The following is a 27,638-nucleotide window of genomic DNA, read 5'->3' as shown; positions in this document are numbered from 1 at the left end:
ATGAGTAACTTCAGCACCAGCTTCGTGAAAGGCTACTCAGGTTCGTAAGATTCAGTGCTGCTGAGCTGAAGAGAGCAGGGTTTACATTCTCGGAGGAGACACTTTCTTGGCTCCACGAGAGAGAATTTTCCCAGGTCTATGAAAATATCTGTCCTATTTATGAAAGAACTTTTGCATTCTGTTCAATTTAGCTGTTTTACCTATGATGACCAGAAAGTCCTATCAGAGCTCAGTCAGAGCTCAGCCAAGTAATAGCTAAACTCTTGTGTTTAGAAACTTTTTGATGTTTCCAGTATTTTTGCCGATCTTTGAGAATTTTCCCCCAAGTTTGAATATTGATTTAGATAAGATTTAGATAGATTTAGATAAGTAAATTTCCAGAATCTTCAGTTGTCTTCATTTTTATCTTAACATGAAAGCAAATTGTAATTAATTCTTCACACACACACCATATCATTTTGTTTTATATTAGGCCACCAATTGTCCTCTTTGTTGTTGTTGTTTGTTTGCCTTCTTGTAATTCACTCTACCTCTTGATCCTCCCCTTCCTAAAAGCTCATGATTAGCTTTGCTGCTTTCTCCACCCCACGTCTAAGTGTTGGCATGCCCAAGGGCTTTGTCCTTGAAACTGTTCTCCATCTGCATCAATTCACCAAGTGACCTCATCTCTCTCTCCTTTTTTAAAATATTTTGTTTATTTATTTGAGAAAGAGAGCATGTGAGAGAGAGAGAGAGAGAGCTCAAACAGGGTGGAGGGGTAGAGGCAGAGGGAGAAGCAGGCTCCCCGCTGAGCAGGGAGCCCGACGTGGGATTCGATCCCAGGACCCTGGGATCATGACCTGAGCTGAAGGCAGACGCTTAACCGACTGAGCCACCCAGACGTCCGACCTCATCTCTTTCAATAGCTTTCTATAACTCAGCGATCCCTGAATGTGAGCTCTGGAGCTCTGCTTTCGGGGTTGAGACTAAATTTTAGTGTTATGCGAACCTTGACATTTAGCATAAAACTCTATTGTGTATTTGACTAGTAACTAGCTGCTCCGTGGTGTTTGGTGGGTTGCAGGAAGAGCTCTTCTGTTGAGGTGGATGCCTGCAGCAAAAGCACTACATCATCTGAGGGTGCCGCCCATACCCTGCTTATCCACGGCCCCGTCGAGCTCAAGAGAGGCTGGAGGAGGCAGAAGCGGCACCTCTTCTTATTCAGCGATTTCTTGCTGGTGTCCGATACCAAGTATGTATACTAAGCAACGTGCCCTTGTGATGATCACGAAGTTACATTTCCATTAACCCTTACCATAAGAAGACATGACATTTTTTTTCTTTTGTTTTTGCCCATGTTTGGATCCTTCATTCATTCAACAAGTACTTATGGAGGTCTTGTTTTGTGCCATACCCCCCTCCCCCCCACCCCCCCGCCTGCAGAGAATACAATAGAGAATGTGACAAGCAGTGTGTCTCTTGCCTGGAACTTACAAATGACAAAAATAAGAGGGGTAATTATAGATTGTGATTAGTGCTTCTGATAGAAAGTAGGCAGGGGGCCGTGTGGAGATGATGGGAACGTATGAGAGAGGGGTAGTCCAGGAGGGCCTCTCCTAGGTGGCAGCACTGAAACTCGATCTATGGGATGAGAAGCAGCCACAGTCCTAGACAAGGTGCCTGAACCTTCTAGGCTGAGGGACCGGCAGGCTACGTGGGTGCAACCTGACCCCTGGGGGGAGGGGCTCAGGAAGGCTGATTTGATGGGAGCCGAAAGCATGGGGCATGCGATCAGATGTGAAACTGCGCTCGGGGTCCAGTCACACACGGTCTTCACAGGCCATGGTGAAAAGTGGAAATATTTTGCCAAAGCATTTTTAACTAGGACTGACTGAATCTGATTTATAGCTCTCGCAAATTTTTCTGACTGTTGGTAGGTAATGGATGGATGGTTGAGCAAGAGTGGGAGCAGGGAGACTGGTTAGGGGAGGCAGTAGTCCTGATGCCTGCTCTCAAGGGCTCCAGGATAGGAGTGCAGTAAAAAGGAAGGAGGCAGCAGACAGATTGGGAATATATGCTGGAGACAGAACTAACTGCGTGCACTTTCCTCTCAACCCTGAACACAAAGGTAACTGATAGCCAGCCTGGAACCTGATGATTGCTCAATAAATGTCCAAAAGCAGGTGGATGGGAGGTCAGCTGTTTACTTGCTCTGTCTCTGTTTTCATTATTCACAAAACATCATGAAAGACAAAGACTATTCCAACCAATCAAATATCAAGAAGCTTTTTAGTCACCAGAAAAAAAACTACGCCCCCTTTATTTTGCTGCCCTCACCAGCTCCCAGTTATGCCATGCCATTAGTAAGCCATGCAAGTACTAATTTGGCAAAATGCTGTACTCAATCTGAGTGACATTAATGATAATTTATCAGGGGCTTACTACATGACAGGTGTTATGCTAAGAACTTCATGTATGCAATCTTCTCCAACCTTACAACTACCCTGTGAGATGGGATTATTTTTATTTTAGAGAAGACCTCTGAAAATCAGAGGTCTGAAGGTTTTGCCCAGGTCACCATATTAGTGATGAGTAGAGTCTACATTTGAAATTAGGTCCGTTTCTTTCAAAGTACAGGCTTTTATTCTACGTGTGGTGCTGCTGTTTCTATTATTTCTATTTTTCTGAATTTCATACAACATTCCAGGAACACCTAGATTCTCTCTCATTATTGAAATCAACCTTTCCTTTATGTTGAGTAAACAACTCCAATCTGCTTGGTATCTGGTAAGAAATAGGTCAGAATGCTTAGTGAACTGAGAAATGAAGGTAGTGTAGCTGTCCAAAAAAAAATAAATAAATAAAAAAAAATCAGAGGCAAAGACAGAAATAGTAAAATATATTTGAGACGAGTGATATTGCCTACAGATGTAGCCTTGGAGGTGGTGATGTCATGAGGAGGACAGAGAGAAAAAGACTGTCCAGGTCCTGGCATGAGGTCCGTATGACGCACTCTGCTCCTCCTGATAGAGGGCCACATCATTATTTTTAAAAAAGCAGACTAGTTACCATTCCCTTTATTTAACCAAGGTGAGTACAGGAGACTAAAATGTGTGGGATGCATGCTGGGGACCACACGAGGAGCATTACAGATTCCTCGTGTAATTTCCCCACAGCCCTCCAAGGCCAGTATTGTTACCATCCACCGACTGCAGAAATGAAAGTGGGGATGGAGGAAGTCTCAGGAATGGACCTGTCATCCACAGGGAAATGGTGGGAGAGACTCCAAGCCAGGCCTGCCTTCATCCCAAGGCCACACTCTTCCTGCCACACCATGCCACACCTACTCTTGCATGCTCAGCCCGAGACACGCTAACAAACAGCAAACTCCTTTCCTGCTCCTTGGGACCTTGCAGACCACTCCCATTCGATTTATAAGGGGAACAGGTTGTCCTTCACTTTGTTTTCATCTTTGTAATTATTATAGCACTTAGGGAGAGGAGAAGACCTTTCTTTTCTTACTAGAGCCATTTATTGTCCTGGATACTGCTTACCTCTCAGCGGGTTTTACAGAACCTACGGTGTTCTGCTGAAAAGATTTTATATAAAGGCAGTGTTCTTTCCCCATGAGAGAACTGCATCCTTTTAAGAGCTGAATTTTTTATTTTGATTGGTTCACTATTACAAAAGAAGTGCAACATTTTTCCTCTTCACATATTGCTTTTGAGATAGGTCTTTGTGTCTACGCAAGGGTTTTTATGATGTGACAAAATCTACATCAATGTATTTAATAATGTTCTCTTTAAGAGACTCAGCTCCTGAAAGATTATCTTATATACTTTTTACATCCATTTGGAATATTAGAAAATGTAAGTGATCTCAGGCACTTGAATTTGGCTTCTAAAACCAAGGCCCTTGACAGAGAGAGAACACAGATTTTTGGAAGTCCAAGTTCGGGACACCATCAGGGTCAGGTTCCCGCGAGAGCTGTCTTTCTGCGTGCAGATGGCTGCCCTCTCGCCTATGCCCTGTGGGGTTTCCTCAGCGCCTGCATGTACACACACACACACAGAGCTCTCTCTCCCTCTTCTTACAAGGGCACCAATCCTACTGGATTAAGCCCTTACCCTGATGGCCCCATTTACACTTAGTTACCGCTTAAAAGCTCTCTCTTCAAACATGGTCATATTGGCAGAGAGGGCTTCACGGTAAGACTGTGGGGAGCAGTGGGGGAGGGGACACAATTCTGTCCCTAGCAGTCACGAGCAGCACTTCATGCTGTGGCCGCGTACAAGTTTTTGCCACAGTTTTTAGAAAACGACCATGAGAACATTCCCATAGTAAACATTTGGGTATATTTATGATCACTGTGAATATTGGACAAGTTTACATTTTTTTTTTCTAGAAGGAAACAACTAAAAAGAAATAGCTCCTGCATTAACAACCTTGTTTCATCCCTGTCATCCTTGTTCTTGGAGGATTGTGTTATGCCCTGAATCAATCTGTTCAAATTAATCATCTGAATTTAGGGCCTACGTTTTCCAATTAGCCATAAGAAGGGGTTGGGGTGACCCAGGTTCTGTTTTACCTCAGCTCACCTGCAGGCTTCAGCTGGAAACTCTCATCTTTAGGTTGACGCTATAGAAATTAACACAAATTGGGTAAGTAGTTGACTAATTGCTACCTCTGTATTCTGTCAAAATTAGTGAATTTTAGTTTGTGTGTAATAATAAAAGGAATTTAAATGTTTGTTTCTTCACAAAGAAATTATATTTCTCTAGTCGTACAAGATGTTAATAATAGTGAAAATTGTTTGGGGATTCTTTTCATACGCCTTCAGAAATTTCTCAAGAATTGAGGTCAGATGGAACCTTCCTTATTACTTTTGATATTCATTAGAATACTAAATAAGTTATTTTTCAAAGAAAATTATTACTTTATTTTTAAGAACAGTATCTGCTTGATAAATATTAAGATATTAATACTAGTAGAGGCCCATGAAGAATTTACAAAAAGGAAGGGACTGAACTTAGTTCTTTAGACATCACATCCCTCATATGTAGTTATTAAAGAATATAAAATGAAACAAAAAATGAATTTAAATTAGGTCAAAAGATGAAGATGACTATTAACTCATTATCCGTGAAATTACAAAGAATTACTTACAGAATATAACAGGACCCCCACTCCCAACATCTGTAAAAGGATACCCCTATCTTAGAACAGGGGAAATCCCCCTAGAATCCTGTAAATTTCCTCAGTGCACTGGGGCTTCCCTTCTGGTATAAAGGTTGAGGTAGCAGAAAGCAAGAGTGATATCCATCATGTTAATACAAATATAATAAAGGACTATTTTTAGAAATAAAAACCACAGTTCTTTCTCCTCCTCTTTCTTCTCCTCAAGTCAGTTTACATTAGATTAATACTTTCTAATTTCTACTGAGATAATCCAGTTGGGTCAGTGATTGAGAGTGAAGAAATGCAGTAAGACCCTAGAAGAATCCACTGAAGTATGAAGCTTTGTTGTAATAAACTTTAAATATTTCCAAGCTAGTAACCAGCTTTGTTAATATAATGTCTTGAGATTTATCCTCTCACTCCCCAGATAATCCAATGAGAAAGCCTGATGGCTCTGGGGACCGAAGTGAGGCTGAGTGAGGGTAGGAAACATGAGAAGGGTAGTTCATGGAACGATAGGTCAGCACCCACAGAGGCCAAGTGGTTACAAACATGGGCTCATGAGTTAGGCTGTCTGGGTTCAAACTCTCTTGCCTTTGGCAATTTAGTTGACCTTTCTGTGAGTTTCCTTATTTGTAAAATGGAGCTAATAAAGACCACCTAGTGTAGTTGTTTGAGGATTACATTTTTTATATTTGTATTTATAAAATATTTAGAACAGTGCTTGGCATATGATAAGTGCTCCAAATGTGATAGGACAGTCGAAACCATGCTCTGGGCTTTGGGATAACTCCTTGGTTTGGAGTAGATAATCTTGGTGCTTTCTTGAACTAAGGAGAGAATTACTGAAATGCCTTTTTCCAGGTCAATGTATTTGGAAGTCCCCACACAGTACCTTGGGTGTCTGTATACACACAGATACCTACATTAGAAAAAAAAAAAAAAAATCTTAAAAACCAACAGATATATGTCTATCTTTCCCATTAGCCATCTATTTCTACCCTGACAATGCCTTTGGAGTTACTATCTAGAAAAATGATTTTATCTGATAATCAGACATCTGATATCTGATAATGATTTTATCCGATGACTTTATTCATTGTGTCATAAACTTTGAATCTAGATTATCCTTCAAGTGTGCGTCCAGCAAAATTATTTTTATTTCATAAAACCCATTGGAGAGTCTTAGCTTTAATTGTTCCATGAATCACTGGAGTCACAGGGATTTTTGCACATGAGGTGTCTTTGATCTCATTTTAGTTTAGTGTTTCCACATGTGTTTCTGAATAGTAAGGAGTTCCAGAGTGGTGTGTCCAAGTTCCCTAAGCATCCCTCAGAGGGCTTATAACTATTTAAATCCCAAGCCCACCTGAGAGTTAAAGTTGTGAATTAACCAAATCAATCAATATGGTGGTTTTCATGTTAGAGATCAAAGAAGATTAGGCAGAAATTGTCAAAAAGCAATTTCACCACTGACAAAGTTGATCACCTTCTGACTCCTCAGAGAAATGGGAAGTATCCATCACTCACATATAAGACCTCCTGACCGCTGATCTGGGATTGATTGATGGATGGATTGATGATTTTTAAATTGGGCTCAATCTGTAGGCTAACAGTTTTTCAGTTTTAGCCAGAATCTAAGGGAAAATGATATGGATAAAATTTTAAGAAGGGAAATTGAAAATAACCTATGCTTTAAAGGCTAGAAAGTATTTTTTTTTAAATTAAGGTTGAAAATAACTTTTAAATCTTTCTGATCCCCCCCCCCCAAAAAAAATCTTTCTGATCCAAGTTTATTTTTTGTTCTTGGTTTGTCTCTCTCTCTCTCTTTTTTTTGAAGATTTATTTATGTATTTATTTATTTTAGAGAGAATGAGCGTGAGCGGGGGGAGGGGCAAAGGGAGAGGGGAAGCAGACTCCCCACTGAGAGGGGAGCCTTACATGGGGACTCGATCTCAAGACCCTGAGATCACCACCTGAGCCGAAACCAAGAGTTGGATGCTTAACCGACTGAGCCACTCAGGCACGCCCCCTGGTTTGTGTCTCTTAAGCAAAAAATTGTATGACTATTTTTATAAATCGTGTATCAGGTAGCTTTGTTCAGCCCCTCAAATACTTTTTGAAGTAAGCAAGTCATAAATGAATAATTAACTATAATAATAACCATAAAACTATATATAATAAGAAACAAATTCTAACAATAATAAATGAATTGGTTTTCTTAAAAAGCTCTGGAATATATAGTCTTTACTCAACACTCAACATTCAGAAAAATGGCCACTTGCTGCCATTTGAGGAAGTGTTTTCAGGGCCTTCCTAGGGCCAGACTTCGCTCAACACACACTTTGTAAAGGTCATGTCACCATTTGCTGTGCTGGGCACAGAGGGTAATAGAGACAAGGGAGGCATGCTGTGCCCTGGAGCAGTGAGAACTGGTCTCTGATGAGCACAGCTGTTCCCATAACATTTATGAAACAAACTAACAGAGGTCTTGTTTGGGTATCTTTCTAGGTATAAGAAAAAACTTAAGATAAAAAAGAAAATACCACTGAACACCATGTGGACTGCCAACTGTATGGACAGAGTGGAGGATGCCAACATCTGTGCTGGGAGGTCCTTTATCCTGGGCTGGCCCACGGTGACCTTTGTGGCCACCTTCGGGTAAGACCGACCGTTTGGTCTTGTATTTACATGGGATAAAAAGAAAAACATTTTAATCTGATTATATGTCAAGCCAGTGACTCCCTTTTTGACTTCCCATAATGACACTCATTTGCCTTGTACTTTCCCCCAAAAGGTATGTACAAATGGGAGCAAGTAGATAACATAGAGTGGGAACTATTGGAGTAATTTCTTTTGGTTTTGATCAGTGGTTTTTCCCATGGGCTCTAGGAGCCACTTGAGGAATTGGGTGTTTTAGGCATATGGAAGGAGAATCAAGAGAGTGAGGTTCTAGAACCCCTCTCCAATATCCTGCCCCCTAATTCCCAGGGGGTATGTGTGTTTCTAAATCACTGGCATATTTTTCTTGAGCAAGTACTATTAAAGAGTCCAATTAAATTTGAAAAATTGCTCTTATACTCCCAAGGTCATTCCTTTAAAAATAGTATGGAATTATACAAATAAATTAATCATGTCATTGAATATGAGGTTGCCTGAATTGCTGTGTACTGATTATCTTAGTTGGTGTCTCTAGAGAGGTGACCATCTAAAACAAAAGTATGATTGCATTGAGTAGAGGTTAGTTGTGCAAGACACATTCTTAGGCTGACACGAGGATGGGGAATGTGACTCTCTACCCCGGACATCCTGAGCAGACACTCCTGAGTTTACAGGGGTGGTGCAACACTTACATCTGCTGTTTGAAACAACCACACCCCAAGTCTCATTCTTGTGTTGCACAATGAGTGTTCATCACATGCACTTAACACCCTTCTTTCTTCTCCTCACCCCACTCCACCAAAATGTCCCACGTCATCACAAAGGGAAGACAACGAAAATGTTTACAAGTTGTTAATTTATTAAGCCCTATAATGCAGCGTTGACTTAAGGAGAAATTTTCAAAGCTTATTGGGAAGAAATATGTATTTATATGCTCTCCGCATGTCTTCTTTTCCACGACGCATTTCTGTAAAGATTCTCAGTTCCTCTTGCTTCCTGTCTTCTCCATGTTGCAAATGGAAGGAAACAGTTTCAATTGGGAATGTATAAAGTCTTTGACAGGGGAGTTTCCAAGAGACTTTTTTTCCCTAACAAGGAGGACAATGTGGAAGCCAGGCTTATACATGTTATATTAGTTAAAAAGCTGTGTAAACATATAGAAGGCATTTATAACAATTCCTGGCACCTAGTGCTTTTGCTATTTGTGGTTATGACTGTTCTGCAGATCAGCATGGCTAACTAGAAGCTGTGTCCATGCGCATAGGCAGGCTGGGACGCTAAGTGGGCGTTCCATTTTCCAGATGGGACAAATCCTGACACAGCGATGGAGGGGTTGGGGAGCAGTGTTGCTGGGAGGAGTATAAAATGTGGCAGCCACTGTGGACAGTTTGATGGTTCCTCAGTAAGTCAAACAGAATTACTATACGACCCAGCAATGCCACCCCCAGATAGATACCCAAGAGAAACGTAGGTCCACACAAAAATTGATACACAAACGTTCATAGCAGCATTGTCGACAATAGCCAAAAAGCAAACAAACAAACAAAAGTAGAAACAACCCACGTGTTTATCAACAAATACACAAAATATGGTACAGGAGCTAGAAACAGGAAGGAAGGAAGAGTGACTGCTTCGTGGACACAGGTTTGCTTTTGGGTGAAAAAATGTTCCAGAACTAAACAGTCACGGTAGTTGCACAAAACTGTGAATGTACTAAAGGTCACTAATGGTCAATTTTATTTTGTGTAGTTTACCACGGTAAAAAAACGCTAGTAAGTGGTAAGGCCATGTATGCATGAGGCTTAAAACATTCGCAACTTTGGGTATTAAATGCTGTGAAAACTTTAGTTGAGAAAAGACTAACCTTTAGTAGTTTAGCACTAGCTGGATCGATCTTGCTCAGAGGATCACAGTAACGAAGAATGTTTTCTAGAAACTAATTTAACACATTCCAATCTGCTATGTGTATAAAGAAATAAAAATATTACAGGTGTTTCTTCCTAAAAAGCTATTCTTGTTTCTGGGCCAAGATAGTTCCATCCAAATGCCAAATTCCTTAAGTATGATTTAATTTGAATAATAATGTTCTTTATATCTGAATAGCACTTGCAGCTGCAGGAACACTCGGGGTATAATTAACCCTTTTCCAGTTCTGGAAACTGAAGATCAGCGCAGTTAAGCAAAGTGCCCATGATCACATAGCTTGCATCACATAGTTACAATTAAGTGTTCAGATTCAAAACCAACTTTTCTCCCACTTTAGGATCTACTTCCCATTGCTTTAATACGCTCATAAAAGAGTGGGGTCCCTCCAAAGCGCAACTATGAGGACAGTATGATATTAACACATGCATCCACATCCTTAACAACTGGCTGCTGCTATTTTTTTCTGGAATGGTGATCTTATTTTGCTAGTATAAGTATTGTATGTATCTTAATTTTTTCTTCCCATTTTTTTTAAATTGCAGTTCTTCGGAACAAAAGGAAAAATGGCATTCTTTCCTTCAAAGGTATCTTGTCACTATACATATTATACATCTTTAACCCATGAGAAAAGAATAAATCTCTTCAAAGCAGTGCCCCCACACACTATGCTTCCCCTACTTAGTAGAAATTGTTAGACTATCCTCAAATAATTTCTTATTTAGATGTACCCTGGCTGCTACTGCAAATAATCTGCTCTTATTTACATGCACATATTGCTTATTTTTGATGAAATTCTGGTTATCACTCTCATCTTCCCCTTCTCTCAGACCTAATGATTGGAGCTAACATTATTCTCAAAAGATACATATTAAATTTTCTTAAGTGCAATTTACTCTCCTGAGTGATGCTCAAAGCACCTTCTCATTCCTACCCTTGAAGGTGCTGGGCCCTCCAGTCTAGGCAGGAAAGCTTTGATGACTGGATCCGCTACTCACATCTTACATGACGAGAGCAACCTGTTGTTTTCTGAGTCATGTCTTATTTTCCTGAAATAGTTTTGCATGTTTTCTTCCAACCCATAATTTGATGTTGCTGAGTTTGTTTACATGCATTTAAAAATAACAGAGTATGTTGAAAATTTTAGCCACATAGATCAATTTGAAAGTAAGCTAATAGCTAATTCATCCTACTCTATTTGGGGTTATTATTGAATTTGATTAGGTACATCAATCTGGCCAAAGAGAAGGACCAGCCCAAAAGCATTCCTCTCAGAATCTTCACTGAGGACATCAAGAACTGTGCCTGTGTAAGTGTTTTTAAGACCAAAAATTAAATTCCATGTTCCTGATTCAGATAGAATGAAAGAGATGGAGATGGAGATGGAGATGGAGATAGAGAGAGGGAGGGAGGGAGAGATGGGGAGGTAGGAAGGAGAGAGCAAGAGATAAGAAGAGAGAGAGTATTTGGAAAAGTACCATGTGGGAAAATGTATTTTCCTGTCTACACGTGTCTTTGTATACATAAAGAGTGAATCCTAGGTAATATGAAGCGAGAGGAATCCATGCCACAGTACTTAAGCATGGAAAGAATATTGCATGTTAAATATCCATAATATTTCCCTGGCTCTTTCTAATAGCAACAACACTGGCTTGTAATAAGGTGATTTTCACATGCAGGTATTTCCTACTAGAAGTAAACATTTTTTCCCAATGGTTACTACTTATGTACAGAATGGTTTGGATTGTTTCCACAGTTCTCCACCCTCCCCCCATTGACGCTTTATTTGGTATAACTGTAAACTCACAGAAAAGTTGTAGGTATAAAAATAAAACAAAAAACACCCCATGCACCCTTTACCTAGATTCAGCTATTAGTAACATTTTACTCCACTTGCTTTATCATTTATTTTCTTTCTCTGTCCCTATTATGTGTATGTTATACTTATTTTTGAGGGTCATACAAATGCCATGGCCCTTTATCCTTAAACCTAGGTATTTCCCAAGAATAAAGATATCCTCTTATATCACCATCACACAGTTATCACCTTTAGTAAATTTAACATCGGTGTAATACTTTACTCTGCCTTCCATGTTCCCATTTTGTCAGTTGACCTCAATAATGTCTCCTTTCCAGTACAGGATCTACTCAAGGGTCAGGTATTTCACTTAGTAGTTATATCAACTGCAGAGGGGTTTTGAAAGGTCTTTTGATCCAAGGAATATCAGGGTTGAATTGAGCTCAGAGGGATGACACTTTTAAGGGATCAGCATATTTCTATCTCATTTTCTTTTGGCTGTTGGGGGAAAAAAAATCAAACCAGTTGCCCATTCTTGGTATAAAATTTGATTTCTGAAATTGTAGTGCAGTAGCCAAGACATTTGCAATGATGAACAAGATACTTTGGGTATCTTTAAGTGACATTTTTTTTTCCTGTTATACTTTACAGTAGCTCTAGGTCACACAAAATAGTATTTGAAGGTGGAAAAAGGGGTAGTTATTCCTGGCCAAAGCAAAAGCCATGCAAATATTTTGATTGGTTTCTAAGCACCAGGTAGATGCATTGCATGAAGGAGATAAGGCCAGAGGGTTCTCTAGCAGCAGAGCACACTCTTGTCTCTGCCTGCTTTGATTTCAGCTGTGGCAGTGGGTTACACTCAGAATTTTCCATGGAAAATTACCTTGAAATCTTTAAAAATCAACTTTATTTATGTATAATTTACACAAAATAAGCATTTCTAATGTTCTTCACTTGTTCCTGAACATCCAAGTTTCCCTCTAACACTGTTTTCATTTCATCCTAGAGAGATGATCCTTAGCATTTCTTGTGCAGACCTGGTGCAAACAGATTTTCTTAATTTCTCTTATCTGAATATGGCTTTATTTCACACTCACTCTTGAAGGATATTTTGAGGGATGTAGAATTTTGTTCGCAAACTTTTTCCTTTCAGCTCTTTAAAGATGTTCCACTGTCTTTTTGTCTTTGTGCTTTCTGATGAGTAGTCTGTGATCAATCAAACATTAATCCCCTGTAGGTGATTTGTCATTTTTCTCTAGCTGCTTTCAAGAGTTTCTCTTTATTTTTGGTTTTTAGCAGTGTGGCTATGAAGTATCAAAGCATGGTTTTCTTTGAATCTGTCCTATTTGGCATATTCTGAACTTCTTGAATTTATAAATTTAATTTCACCAAATTTGGGAAATTTTAATCATGATTACCTCAAATATTTTCTTCCCCATTTTCTCTCTCCTCTCCTCCTGAGAGTCCAGTTATATGTATATTAGACCCTTTCATATTGTTCATAGATCCCTCAGACTCTTAATTTTTTCAATCTTTTTTTCCCCTTTTCTTCTTCAGACAGGATAATTTCTATTATCTATTTTCAAATCACTGACTTCTTTTTGTCATCTCCATTATGCAATGTAGCCTAGTCAGTAAATTTTTTCTTTAAGATATTTTTCAGATAAAAAATTTCTGTTTTTAAATATTTTTAGTTTCTATGCTAAGATGCCTCTTTCGTTTATTGTGAGCATATTTTCATTTGTATCATTGAGCATTATTGTAATAGCCGTTTTTGGCTAACAGTCTGAACATCTAGATCATCTCAGGGTTGGCTTCAGCTCTTGAGAATTGATCACATATTCCTTGTTCTTCATATATTAAGTAACACTTTGACTCATATAAAAAAAAGTAACATTTCTTTTTCTTTTAAATTATTTCAAAAAGCAGCTTATTTTTCTGAAGTCATTTGTTTACAGAGAGCTCTATCTACTGGAATTTATCTGTTTTGGAGAACCTACAACATGCAGGAAAATATACATACATCTCTGGAATTACTATTTTGAACATAGTATGTTCCTTATACCATGAAAACCATTATCTTGCAGACCAGATAAATTAAAAAGTGATTATTAGTATTTCAAAAGAGATTTTTTTTTCTTTAAAAAGATTTCATGGGAGGGATGCCTGGGTGGCTCAGTCAGTTATGCATCTGCCTTCGACTCAGGTTATGATCCCAGGGTCCTGGGATGGAGTCTTGCATCAGGTTCCCTGCTCAGAGGGGAGCCTGCTTCTCCCTCTGCCTTCTCTGCCTGTGGCTCCCCCTGCTTGTGCTCTCTCTCTGACAAATAAATAAACAAAAATCTTAAAAAAAAAAAAAAATTTGTGGGAAACTTTTTAAGTTGTACTGAAAGGATTTCAGACATCTTAAAAAAAATAGCAGAGCCATTACTTCTAACTAAATTTCAAGCTAAGACCCAGTCTTGAATCCTCTAGACAATTGAACATAGGAAGCCCCTCCTAGACAATTTAACATAGGATATCCTTGAGTTTGGGTGCTCTGAGTCCTACTGCTAGGTTCTGAACACTTTTTTTTATAATCCTTAAAGCTCAAGTAGTTTGAAATCAATGAACACTTTTGTTTATACAAGTTCGATTATCAAGCAACTTTTGGGCCATCTGTCATATCAAGCAATTGCATTTCAATTCATAAGAAGAAAAATACAATGAAAGAACAAGTTTCTTTTAACTTTGTTTTTAATATTTTTAAGGACTGTGAGTGTCCACTTCTGTTGCTTGTCTTCTTCATGCACTGTTTCTCAAAGAACACAGGCCTCATTGCCTAATAATGTTATAAAAAGTGTATGCGTGGTTGGTTACATATTGTCCTCTTTTAAAATGTCTTTTGGAATTCGGGTACTTTTATCGATATCATCTCAGATTCCTATCCATCCCTTTCAGATAATTTTCAATAACTGTTTTCCTTGTTGTATGGAGCAGTTTCTCAATATAAGGTGTGATAGAGAGATATTATAAGTAACTACTCACTGTCAGAGTTGCGAATGGAATATAAACTTCTAAAATTTTCAGTCTCATTTCCTAGACTCATTGGTTTTATTTGTCTCAACAGATTTCAACAATGGAAATCTTAGTAACCATGATGACACAAAGACAGTACTGACTAAATAGTAGTTTAAAAAAAAAAAATGTCTGTCACAGACGGTTCTTATTCTGATTTTGCTGAAACTGAGTATGTAATTGCGAAGAGAGAAAAGTATCTAGCTCCTCCTTTTTAAACTATCTCCCCTCTCTATTTTGGGAATAGCCTTATGGAGCTGAGGGTCAATTCATGTCCCCTCGTGGAATTCTGTTTTTCTCTTTCTTGCTTAAGCTGCTATATTTTGTAAGCCACAAATCCTTGAAGGGAAATATATGTTTCACTGAAATGTTTCCTACTAGCCTCATGTTATGTAAAGAAATGAAAATATTGTAATCAAGGGTGTGTGCTCTACATATGCTTTACTTTGTCATTAACTGAAAACAAGCTTTGCCTTTAGAGTATGGATAATAATTTGACAATAATTATTTGGTCACCTGCTTTAAATTTTTAAAAATTTATAGCAATTTTTCTCATTTCTTTTTTACAGTCTGTAACTGTAACAGTAACAAATTCAGACACAGTGAATGACATTATCAACATGTCACTACCAATGCTAGGAATAACTGTAAGTTCCCTTGCAAACTATTTTTAATTTAAAAACCATCTTTGACTTTTGAGATTTGTGTGTGTGTGTGTGTGTGTGTGTGTTGTGTACCTCCCGTTATAAGACAGCTGATTATTATACATATCATAGTCATATTTTGTCCCCCAGATTTAGAAATTGAAGGCAGCAAAGCTATATTATTAGCCTATACATGGGTGCTCTTCTTGTCTTCCCATTTTAAATTTTCTGCGAATTCAAAATCATAGCATAAAATTGGGCTATAATTTTAGAGTGCTAATAACAACATGCAGTTTATTGTATATATTTTATACACAGACAATAAAATATTTCTAAGTTTCTAAATATTTCCTCCTCTATTGGACTCTTCTGTCTGTGTCTTCATTCCTGAATCCTCCCCATCCCTGTTTACCCTGGTCATCACCCAAGGACTCAATCCCAGTTAGATGAATCCTAAATTATATGTTTTGTTGTACATTTTGACATAAAGACCACATGGCTAGAAGCTACCTCCTCTTGATGCAGTTCCTTGGGATGAGGCGGCTCACACCCCTTATGAACTGGTAAAGAGGACAAGTTCTGAATAAGACCATGATCTGGGGGCAGTTGCGTACATATCACTTTCATCTTGTTTTGGTTTTAACGGCCTGTTCCTTTATGTTTTGATGGTGCTGGTGTGAGTTGCTGGATTTTTTTTTTTTTTTTTTTGATGAAAGACATGGACATATTTGAGGATGAGGTTTTCTAAGGGAAAAGAGAGGGAGAGTGATAGTCAGATGGACAGAACTGAAGGGAGCACTTGTAAAGCACAGCTTCTTATATAAAATCCTCTATAAATGCAAAAATGTCTTGCTATTATGACATGACATAATTACAAGATTCTTACTTAAATTCTGTCTGACCCAATGGTATAATAAAGCCCCTTAAAAATTCAGGGCAACTGGAATTTAGCATAAGAAATCAATGATTTCTGTACAAACAAAATTTAATAATATATCTGAAATAAAATTGAATTTATATGTACTGAGTAAAGCACATATCTGCATTGATTTCTAACCTGTATGATATATATACCCTAAATAGGAATTAAGTCTTAGACAGAGAGTGAGTGGTTTTAGGGATGAAGTTGAGGAGATTGATTAATGATGAAGCTCATTTTATTTCATGTTTGTGATTTTCCTTTGCATAAAGTGATCAATCTCACCACACAAAGAATTTCTGTTTTAATGAAGAATTGGGGTTATTTGGCTTTATGTATGCCTGATTTAAGGGATTCCAGCATAGCATTTCCAAACCCTACCCTACCTTACTAGCTCTCACGAGTTATTTGCAATACAATTTTGAGCAGATTTAGCTATGTGTGTGTGTCTGTGTGTCTGCGTGTGTCTGTGTGTGTGTCTGTGTCCATACCTATGACCTTTCTTCATAAGGGCAAGACCATGATTTTTAATCAGGAGTCCAGGTCAAGCATAGTACCTATCACCAACAACTCCATGTCAAACATTTTTTGCTTTAGTCTCCTGGAAGACTCTCTAAAATAGTTCAGCGGTCTTTATAATTTAGATGTGTTTGTTTCAAGTAGGACTTCCAGGTTTACTGGGCGGTAATTCTGCTGGGAGTAATTGTTTTCTGCATCTGATATGTTGTCTAGGTTAGAGTCCTTGTTCTTTCTCTCCCTGAAGTGGGGCTTGCCTGCACCAAAGCCAGTGGCTGACTTCAGTCCACTATCTCCTCAAGGCCTCTTGGGCGTTTGTCTCCTTTTGCCCAGGGCTGCTGAGCTATTGATGCCTTTCAAGTTACTTTGCTCAGGAATAGTCATAGCAGGGTATATGGCTCTCTGGACAATATGCATGTCAGGGCAGGGACATTTGGCGGCAAAAGCCAGCATTATCCAAGGAATCTAGAGACAGCGGAAGGCAGGACTCTGAGATTAGAAGTTTCCTCCTTAGCGAAGGGGCACAACTGTGATTTCTTAGGCCATGGGCCACCCACACCGTGAGGGGCTGATTGTACTGTGGTTTCCTGGCCTTTATCAAAAATGACAAGAACCTGGGACGGTCCACTGGAGGCTATGAGGGAACAAGTTAACAAGTACTGTAGCTACCTCCATGGACCAAATGGCATTTATTCTGGCCCCAATTCTTTCTTTCTGGAAACAGAGAAATGCAAAGGAAATGTGTTCTTCAAGTACTGTGAAAGATTTGTTATGATGCATAGTTCTTTTTGTTTCCAAGGGCTCTGAGAAAGACTACCAGCTGTGGGTGAGTGCTGGCAAGGAAGCGTCCCCACACCCACTCACTGGTAAGTGTCAGGGAAAATCTAAGATGGGATTGATTAGGTTCAAAATTGTAACTCTACATCTCAAAGTAATGGTTGTTCTGTCTTCAGCTTAAATACCCTTAAAAGTGAAAATCACATGCAATATTCACTCTCACGTTTATTAAAGAATTACCAGGTGCTTACTTGTTCCCAGGCACTGAGGACATCTCTTCATTCATCAGCTTAAGGTCTAGTTAGGGAGAGAAATGTAAATTTTTCGTTTCTACTTCATTTTACCTGACAAACGGAGCTGTCTTAAAATTTTTTTTGTTTATTGTTTACTTACTTATTTACTCACTTAGGTATGAAAGCATAGAATTGGAATTTCTTTTTCCCATACATTTATTTTTCATATTCCAGTCTTGAATTCCAGTTCCTAACAACTAAATAGCCTCTATTTTGTGAGAATCCGCTAAAATCCAATCATGTCTCTGAATCCAGGTATAGGTATGTATTTAACACCTGCTCTGTGCCCAGAAGTTTTCTCAGCATCATAAAGAGAATGAGATAATCACATTTAAACTCCTCAAGTCTTCACTGACTAAACTACCTGCACTTTGTTGTTTCTCAGGCTTTTTCCATCACTGTTCTTAAGGTTATTGATAAACAGATTACACCTCTCCTAAAATAGTTATTAGCACAAGTCCTCTAAAAAAAAATCTTTGGATTAGCAAAATTGTTCAGTGCTTACCAAAAATAGAAGGATTAAAAAACAAGAGAAAAAAGAGAGGATCTGTAGCAGACCTTGAAGTATAGTAATGTATGGTAATGGTGACAATGATTTCTGCTAGAAATCTTAGAGCATTCCTTCTTACATGCATTTTTCAAAATCTTTTTAATAATCCTGTGAGGCGGGATGCCTGGGTGGCTCAGTTAAGTGTCTGCCTTTGGCTCAGGTCATGATCCCAGGGTCCTGGGCTCCTTGCTCAGTGGGGAGCTGCTTCTCCCTTGGCCTGCCGCTCCCCCTGCTTGTGCTCTCTCTCTCTCTCTGACAAATAAATAAATAAAATCTTAAAAAGAAAATAATCCCGTGAGGCTATTACTCTTTTTCAAGTTATCTAAAGAATATTTTCAAGTGATCTAGAAATCTAAATAACCAATTTCTTTCTACAAAATGTATATTCCCAGTCTTAGAATACAGAGAGTCACCAAGGGCATAGCTGAGGAAAAAAATCCCCCCCACCATTTCATGTTTCATATTAATATTGACATCTCTGTAAAAGTCGGCCAACCACAAAAAGGAAAAAAGTCAAATACTTAAATATATTTATTTTAATAAAGTGCATTAATTTAGGTAAAACAATAGAGATGATAACTTTTTAGACTTTGAGCAGCTTCACACACCAAGGCAGCTCTAAGGAATCCGGAGAGCCTGTCATTCATGATGATCCATTGGCAGCATTCAAAATGCATTTTTTACCAATGCTCTCAATTCTCAATTGCGGATTATCTCCTGGTTATCTTTGTGATTTGGTTGTATTGCTGTCGTAGAAGCTTCTTTTTCCTTAAAAGAGGGAAGTCACTGTGATTCTTGTGAACACATCACTGACACTGCATCTATGACAGATGAGAAGGAACAGCAAAAGCTCCCCAAGTTACATTCAATAATAAATCAGAAATGACAGAAAGAGAACTTCCATTCTGTTCTTAAAAAATGAGATCCATATCCTATAGCACAGGGTCTTTGAGAATTCTATAGAGAGGAAACAATTTAAAGCATACAAGAACAAAACAAATCACTTGGCAGGCAACTCTCACTGACTCTGGGTGCAGTTTTCCACTCTGTAAACATCGTTTTGCACTTTGCTTCTGGGTTCCCAACACTGTTCAGCCTTCCCTCTGATCATCACCTGGCAGGACTCCCCTTGGAGGAAGGGCAGCAGTGGGAGGGAAGTATAAAGCATAAAGGCAACCCATCCCACTGCCCTTGAGTAGCTCTGCCTCTAGAAATTGACAAAAGGAAATGAAAAAAAAATCTGCTCCACTGACATTATGTGAGAGAGAATAGCAATTCTTAATATATATGTTCAATTATTTAAAAAATATTACCCACCAATGCATATTAATATATTTACTCTGATCCTTATAAGTTTGTGTGAGGGCAAGCATTTCAAAGGATGAATGTAAGGCTCAGAGGGGTCAAGTAATTTGCCTAAGATGTGCAGATCTCGTTAGTGTCAAGGCAGAAACTAGAAGGCCTTAAATATTCTCAGATGGAAACACAGCAAAAGTCAGCATTGTGCAATGCACTGATGAATCTTTGTATTCCAAGTAAAGTAACATGCTTTACATTTTTTTTCTCTTTTTAAAATCTTTTCCTTGGGCACCTGCTTTCTGCAGGGTGTCTCCAACAAGAGCGAATATGATGCTCACTCAGGAGGCACAGAGTGAGTGCCAGAAGCCCCAGGAGAATAGCAGCATATACCAGTGTGATGCATACACTCATGGGAAGGGGGATTTGATCAGAGCCATCACCATCAGCCTGAATCTGTATTTTTTCCATATAGGACATAAACATCCCTATGGAATTAAAATGAGCCATCTTCCATCTACCACACTGCTGCCGCAGACACCAGAGGACTCCATCTCTCCTTCCACCCTCCAGGAGTCCCTCCTTCTGGAGCAGGGGTTCGCAGAGATGCAAGGCCGGTTCATCCTGAAGCCCAGGCACCCGGCGCAGAATGAGCAAGGGAGAGGTGAGCCCCTTCCCTTTCTTCAGGTGTCTCCTCTTGGCTCATGTCTCCACTCTTGCCCACAAATTGAGGACACAGAGCTCACTCTCTCTGTGGGGGGTGGGGAGGAACAGTAGAGGCAAGAACCCCAAAACTGCACAGAATCGAGCTTAGAGAAACCCAAAGGTCTTAGGACCCAACTCACTTCGAGGAAGGTTGTGTGCTTGTTTTAATTCTCCTAGGTAGACTGTTAGCTCCTTTCTCTGTATCCCCAGAACACTTTCTACATATAATTATGTGAGTACACATCTGTGTGTCTTCTTAGAGCACAAGCTGTTTGTGGCCTGGAAACAGGTCTTCCCTATTCCAGGGTTTTATCTAGTATCTCAGGCCATCACAGGATGGAATCAAATGACTGCATGGCTTAGACGCACCTGGAATGGAAGAACTCCAGTGGAGTAAAGAGTTATGGAACTGAATTGGATTTATTCTGGGCTTAGGCTGAAGTGGCCTTGGGCTTACAGTTAGAATTCAAGTCTCAATTCTGCCCCCACTTTCCATGTCTGCTTCAGACACAGGTCAAGGCTGGAGCTAGACTGAATGTTTATGGTCAGGGCTTTTTCATCTTCCTTCTTGCTATTTTTTTCCCTACCATTCCAGTATTCTCCCATTGATATTTTTTTCTCTGATGAAAATGTGTTATTCATCTGAGAAGTATTGGGCCAAAATAGAAAGTATTTTATTGTTATGATTGTGATTCTATAAGCACAAAGTTTCAAAAATTTTATTTTTTAATATTCATACCCTAATTCAAGCATTAGGAAACATTAACCCAAATCTTGCCAGGACTGTTTAAGAAAGAATAGGTTTCCATAAAGTTAGCTTGTTTAATCATTCCTATATTTTTCATGGCTATAGCATATATTTTTATTAGTAATAGAGGCAACATGACCTCTAACAGCAAATAATGTACATTATGAAACATCCAGCTAAGCCTGAAAATACCTTGGAGAAAGTATAGGACTCAATGTGTACTTATTTTCTGTATACTCATAGAGTAGCTAGATATATAGCTTTGTACCAAGGGATACAACATTCTTCTTAAGAGCATTCTTCTTATTAAAGCTGAAGAATGGAATATATTTGGGTAGTTTTAGAAATAATAAAACTAGGGGAAGAGTAGGGAACCCAGGTTGCATACAACAACTCAACTTACATATTAACACGTATCTTCAGCAAATGCATACATTTTGATGTACAGGAATCTCCTCCTGGATTTAAGAATGTGTTTGCTTTCTTTCTTCTCTCCTTTTAAAATGGTAGCGGTATCAATTTCAGAGCAGGAAGAAAGAGCCTTAGTTAAGTAAAGTGGTAGCCATCCTTCATGATTGCCTACCTTCTAGAGGTTGCAAAATCAAATAGAGAATGGGAGTGATGTCTGCTTTGGAGGGGGAAGAGACTGATGTCTAGACTGCCTGAGGCCTTCTGAGCAAGGAAATTACTTTTATCAAGGCTGCCACGAGCCATGCCTTGTGCTGAGTAGTACATTACATTTAGTTCAACGAGTTGTAGGCAGCAGCATTTATGTTAAAGTTAAGCAAACCAAAGCTTAAGAATTTTTGAGTAATCTAACTAGGTGGCAGAACCAGGATGCTTCTGGTTCTTAGATCCTGGTCTCTCTGGTCAAGTGCCATGAGTGTTGCCACCCACGTGAGTGGATACGGTGATGCACTCACTACATCCCAGAAAAGCCCAGTGGACAGGTGTTTATGGGTGTTTGGTGAAATGTTGCTCAATTGTTTATCCTTCTACAGCTTGGCTCCTCTGTGGACTTTTAAAGAATTCAGTTATTTAAGCAGATTTTATAAGCAAATGTTAAGGTATCTTATAAGGAAAACATTCATAGCTGAGCAGTAGAAACTTTCAACTCAGCTTTTCACTGCAGATCACCTTTTCTTTGTAAAGCTCTTCTTCTGCATTCCTTTGATAGGGAATGTTGGGTAATTCAAAATCATCTCTGGAAATTGGGGATAAATCAGGCATTCATAATCTCTCATTGTTTTTCTTTTTGTATGTTTTCTTTCTAGCCTTATACTGGTATGGTGTATATACATGTATGTTTGAGTATGTGTGAGGAATTGGGTGCAATTCATTGTGGATCAGACTCTTTTCCGTAAATATCAAACATAATTTACAAAAAAAAAAGTCATCTCTGGGTAGCTTGGTGGGGTATCACAAGAGAACACAGTCACCTGGAATCTTACCACATAGCCAGCATGTAATGACTATTTCCCAAGAACCCTGACTGCAGGGAGTCATCCTTGGGGATGGCCCAGAGCAGAGACACCAGAGGCTGCCTGAGAAGTGGGGTCAGGCGGATCATGTCATGAAAGGCAGATCCTTTTGATCATAGAAAGATGAGCACTCAGGGGCACCTGGGTGGCTCAGTCGTTAAGCGTCTGCCTTCAGCTCAGGTCATGATCCCAGGGTCCTGGGATCTAGCCCTGCATCGGGCTCCCTGCTCAGTGGGAGTCTGCTTCTCCCTCTCCCAATCCCCCCCTGCTTGTGTTCCCGCTCTCGTTGTCTCTCTCTGCCAAATAAATAAATAAAATTAAAAAAAAAAAAAAAAGTTGAGCACTCAGAAAGCCAAAGAGGAAACTTAAGACTGGAAGGAGACTCACTGTGAAAGCAGATGATTAACAAACTCAGCTTGATTTGAATACCAGATCTTTTGAGCTTTTAAAATCAGATCTGACACTGGATGAATCCACTAATCATACTTACCAATAGGAAACAAACAACAAGTTAAGTGCCTCATGATAAAGCACAATGGGCAGTAGATGGGATTGAAAGCATTGACACTAAGTCTGATCAAGTCTCTAGGTTTAACCATCAGTTTGCAGGATCTGGGGAACAACTGTTAACACCATAAGAATGCTATTGGCCAATTTCAAAACATGGAAAATTCTACACAAAAAATGCCTCAGTTTCCCTCTTCTAGCCATTGCAGTGAATGTACCGTAGAATGGGAATGGTGAAAATAAGGTTAAGCGGGATGGCTGGGTGGCTCAGTTGTTAAGCGTCTCCCTTGGGCTCAGGTCATGATCCCTGTGTCCTGGGATTGAGCCCTGCATTAGGCTCCATGCTGGGTGGGAAGCCTACTTTTCCCTCTCCCGTTCCCCCTGCTTGTGTTCCATCTCTCACTGGCTCTCTATCAAAAAATAAATAAAATCTTTAGAAAAAAAAAGAAAAGAAGGTTAAGCGAATAAAACAACAACTACTACTACTAATCTCACTTCTTCCTTAGATTACAGGCAGAAGACAGTTAAAAGCGGTTTTTTCAGAGACTGGGCCTGTTGTCTGGGCTCCAGCACTAGCCAGGACAGCCAGTGCACAACCCCACCTTCTTCAAAGCCAGGACAGCTCTTTGGAGTTTCCCTCATGGATGTGTGTAATAAAGACAACTTGCCCTTCCCAATCCTGGTAGGTCATCTCCTTTTGGTCTTCTATAGCCCTTCTGAGGAGGGGACACTCTGAGAGGCCACGTGTCCTCATCCAAATCTATTCCCAAATGGAGAAGTCATTAGACAGCCCCTGGCTTTGGCTGAGAAGCTCTGTTACTGTTATTTCAAAGAATAGAATCTGATTTAGGTCCTGCAGAGTCATGAGGCAAATACAACAGGAAAAGACATTCTCCATTCCACTTGGGTCTTGTTTCCACAAAGACATGCGGAGGCTTGTTCAGATCAGTCAAAATGGACTCTGTGTATGTGAGTCTCTGAGAGTCCACCTCATCTTCACACTCTCCCCTCATTGCCTTCCTGAACTCACATGAGTCTCAAGTCTCCTTCAGCAGAGTCTACTCAGTCTAACAACTGTAAACATCTGACACGAGCATAGACTCATCCTCTGGCAAATAGGAAACTATTAATCCTAACAGAATATGTCAAATGAAAGCCACAGAGTTTGGTCTGTGTTATCTCAAACTGCTCTAGTGAATTGTCAGTGTGGACATTCACTGAGTATTCGGTGTCTCTGCAAGCACTGTACGGGATGTAGGGAACGTTCTGCTAGCTATGAAGAAATGAATCATCTTAGCTAGCATGTTACCTGCTAGCTACTACCCCAGGTCCTTGCATCACAGCAAATTTAGAGGGTAGCTAGGATTATCATCCTCCACACTTCTTAAACGAATTGGAAAAGCCTCAGTACAGTATGTATGTGCCCCAGCTCACACAATAGATAAGTAGCATAATAGACTTCAGATCCATTTTATTCCCTGAGTCCAGCCCTTATTAAGATTCTACACAGCAGGGAGAGGACATAAAGATACAGCAAAAGACAATGAAAGACTCATGAGAAGGGAGGGTAATCAGAGAAAGAGAAGAGAGTTTCTGAGCCTGACTTTAAAAGAGGGAAAGAAATAGAACAAGTAGGAATGGAGTATACACTCACTTAAAGAGAAATAAACAAATGGGAAATGTGTATTTCCTAAATAGACTTCCATACTTGGGGGAGAGCATCTATGTAAGGCAATAATGAGAAAAGAATGGTAAAGTAGGAAACAGACGGTGATTGTGCAAAGGCCTTGAAGCAGAGAATTTTGATTTAAGAGTGGAAACTCAATGGAAAGGAAAATCTGCTTAAAGGAAGTGTTTAAAATGTTTCAGTGTATGACTGTAAAATGGATATATGGGTAGAAAGTATATAGAGAGACACTGAAAAAAAAAACAATCTAAATTGACTTTAGTCCTTTCAGCTCAAAAACAGTGTACCATTGCATTCCCCTCCTCTTTCAAAACGGAGGCAAGCTTGAGCTCTGCGTTTGGGGTATGAGATGCGATATAATTTTCTTTTCTTCCTACAGGATATGCTTTCCTTTATTAATCAAAAAGGGTCACTCACAGAATGCATCTTCAGCAAATCACCCAATATAAAATCAACCAGGGTCCTAAAGGAGAAAGTAAATTCTGGGGTCAAAGTGGACCTGTACAGCGAATCTGTTCATGTGGTCGCATCCATCTTAAAGGTAGGGAAGGTTCTAGCATTATCCACACACGAGTAACTGAAGCTATGATTGGTGTCTTTCATCATGACTGCTCAAGAACCATAATGGGCATAATAGATTAAGAACCTGACAAGCTGAAAAACGCTTGACAAAATCAAAATATAAGGAAGCTACTTTAGGAGTTAAAAGCCCCATATGTTAGAAATTCTTTCTGTTTTCACCACACACCGCCTACCCTGCCTTCACTCCTGAAGTCGCCATGCAAAATACTAATACTGAAATGACTACTAGTCATGATAATAAATTTCAAAATACGCACTGACACATACACACTGTTTACCCATGCAAACATTCTCACCACCCTCCTAGTGAAGGCAAAGTTTCCAAAAGAAATAGAACAGGGAAAGAATTTAATCCATCCACCTTGGCACTTATGAACAGCTCTGAACAACCCTATGTTAACGTAGTAATGACTACAGTCTTAGAATCTCAGTCACATTTGGTCTTCCCTTGTCCCCAGTTAATGTTCGAAGATGTGATCAATAGCAAAGTCCAGAAATGACTTAGGTAACCACTCCTACACTGCGGTCATAGTGATATCCAGTAGTAATATACATATAGGCATCAGGAGACAGGAGAAGAATGCTGAGCATTACGTAGCAAGATGAGTGTTGCCCTCTGTAAGGTGAGCACATGGAATCGATTTTCTAGCAAGAGTTAGGAGGTTCCGGGTGTCTGGGTGGCTCAGTTGGTTAAGCGACTGCCTTCGGCTCAGGTCATGATCCCGGAGTCCTGGGATCGAGTCCCACATTGGGCTCCCGGCTCAGCAGGGAGCCTGATTCTCCCTCTGACCCTATCCCCTCTCATGCTGTTTCTCTCTCTCTCTCTTTTAAATAAATAAATAAATAAAATCTTTAAAAAAAAAATCATTAAAAAAAAAAAAGAGTTAGGAGGTTCCTTCCTGATTCGGTGTTATAAGCACCGACTAGGAAGAGGGTATGCACACGTGGGCATAGTGCTTAGACATTTCTAAAGTTTTCTCTTCCTGAAGTTGATGGATCTTGGTGGAGAAACAGACTCTGCAACTTTGGCCTTGATAATATCATGTCAAAAAACTGGGAATGGACCTAATCTAGAAATGAATCTATCCTCAGGACCTCAGTGAGTCTACTATTAGACTCTCGACTTTTAGACAGTTAAGAAAAGGAAGAATGAAGCAATTGTGCGAGTAGCTTTCTTCCAGGGAGCACACATACCCCGAGTGAGAACACCTAGTTCTTTCCTAATATGTGTGCAAGAGCCCACCTGTTTCTGTTTCGATTGTTTCAGGCCTTTTCTTGCTAGAGTTAAGAGCTAGCACTGTGTCTAAAACAAGCAACATGGGTAAGCGTATTTCTGTCCAAGAAGCTAATAGGATTTAGGATGGTCTATAGCCAGACCCTGTCAGTTTGTGGTACTTTGCAAAAAAAGCACACAAAGAAAATAAGTTCCAGATGATAGAAGGGAGCTTTATCTTCATTTCTACCACAGCCTAAGCTCTGCTTTAATGCCTCTAAGATTTAGGGGGAGAATACCCAAGCACCTGATGCTGCGTGTGCAAGTCAATGCAGAGTCAGAGCCAAGCTCCGTGTGGGTCCCAGTTTGGGTCTCTGTGAAGGAAGTGGGGGCTGAACTGAATTTTTTAACTACATATTTTCTCTGTAATATTTCCAATACATATTTTCTGTAATATATATACATATTTATTTTTATCTCCACAAGGATTTCCTAAGAAATATCCCAGGATGTATATTTTTGTCTGATCTCTATGACAAATGGCTCGGTGTTATTGATCAAGGGAATGAAGAGGAGAAGATGACTGCAGCGCGGAGGTAATGATGCAATAATTACTCTACTCTGGTCACATCTCCAAAATACACCCAACATACTATTAGGAAAACATTGGCTTACGTTTTGCAGCTTTGCCCACTATAATCATGACCAATGTCAAAGAGTTTCAATTCTTCAAAGCCATGGGGGTCAGCTTCAGAATAGAGGCACGCTTTAGGGCTATTATTGTTCTTCTCCTGATCTTATTAATGTGGACTCCTTGGCCGTTTGACACCTTCTGGATCCATGAAACTTGTAGACGAAATTCCCTGGTTCAAGACACATGCAAGAGCATCAACTGCCAGGGCTATGACCTTAAAAGTCTGTCAAACATTTAACTAACCAGAGAAGTGTTTATCTGGCTCAGGAACTAAATTCAGTGCAACAATTTTGTCTACATTCATGCCTGGAACTCTGCTAGAGAGGGGTTGTGTGCTAGATATACAAGGATGTATCCTTTTCCCTGTCTCTGTTTTTCCAACCTCTTAAGTGGAATCATTTACCTAATTTAAAGTGTGTTTTTCTGACCT

At 39.5% G+C, this 27,638-nt stretch overlaps 1 protein-coding gene across 1 annotated transcript; it reads left to right on the top strand.

Moving 5' to 3' along the window:
- Positions 1-27,129, top strand: LOC135363131 (rho GTPase-activating protein 20-like). The gene is made up of 11 exons (XM_064583819.1): positions 1-44; positions 1,064-1,231; positions 7,669-7,818; positions 10,287-10,328; positions 10,966-11,050; positions 15,166-15,243; positions 17,475-17,541; positions 20,067-20,255; positions 23,539-23,714; positions 25,099-25,260; positions 27,001-27,129. Exons 1-11 carry the CDS (start codon positions 1-3, stop codon positions 27,112-27,114), a joined length of 1,275 nt encoding a protein of 424 aa, XP_064439889.1. The 3' UTR covers positions 27,115-27,129.
- The last annotated feature ends 509 nt before the right edge of the window (positions 27,130-27,638 follow it).

This window comes from Mirounga angustirostris, unplaced genomic scaffold (genome assembly GCF_029215605.1).
Source record: "Mirounga angustirostris isolate CCGP_5_RB_7025 unplaced genomic scaffold, mMirAng1.0.hap1 SCAF_31, whole genome shotgun sequence".
In the NCBI taxonomy this organism is placed as follows: domain Eukaryota; kingdom Metazoa; phylum Chordata; class Mammalia; order Carnivora; family Phocidae; genus Mirounga; species Mirounga angustirostris.
This window is presented reverse-complemented; position numbering and strand designations above follow the sequence as displayed.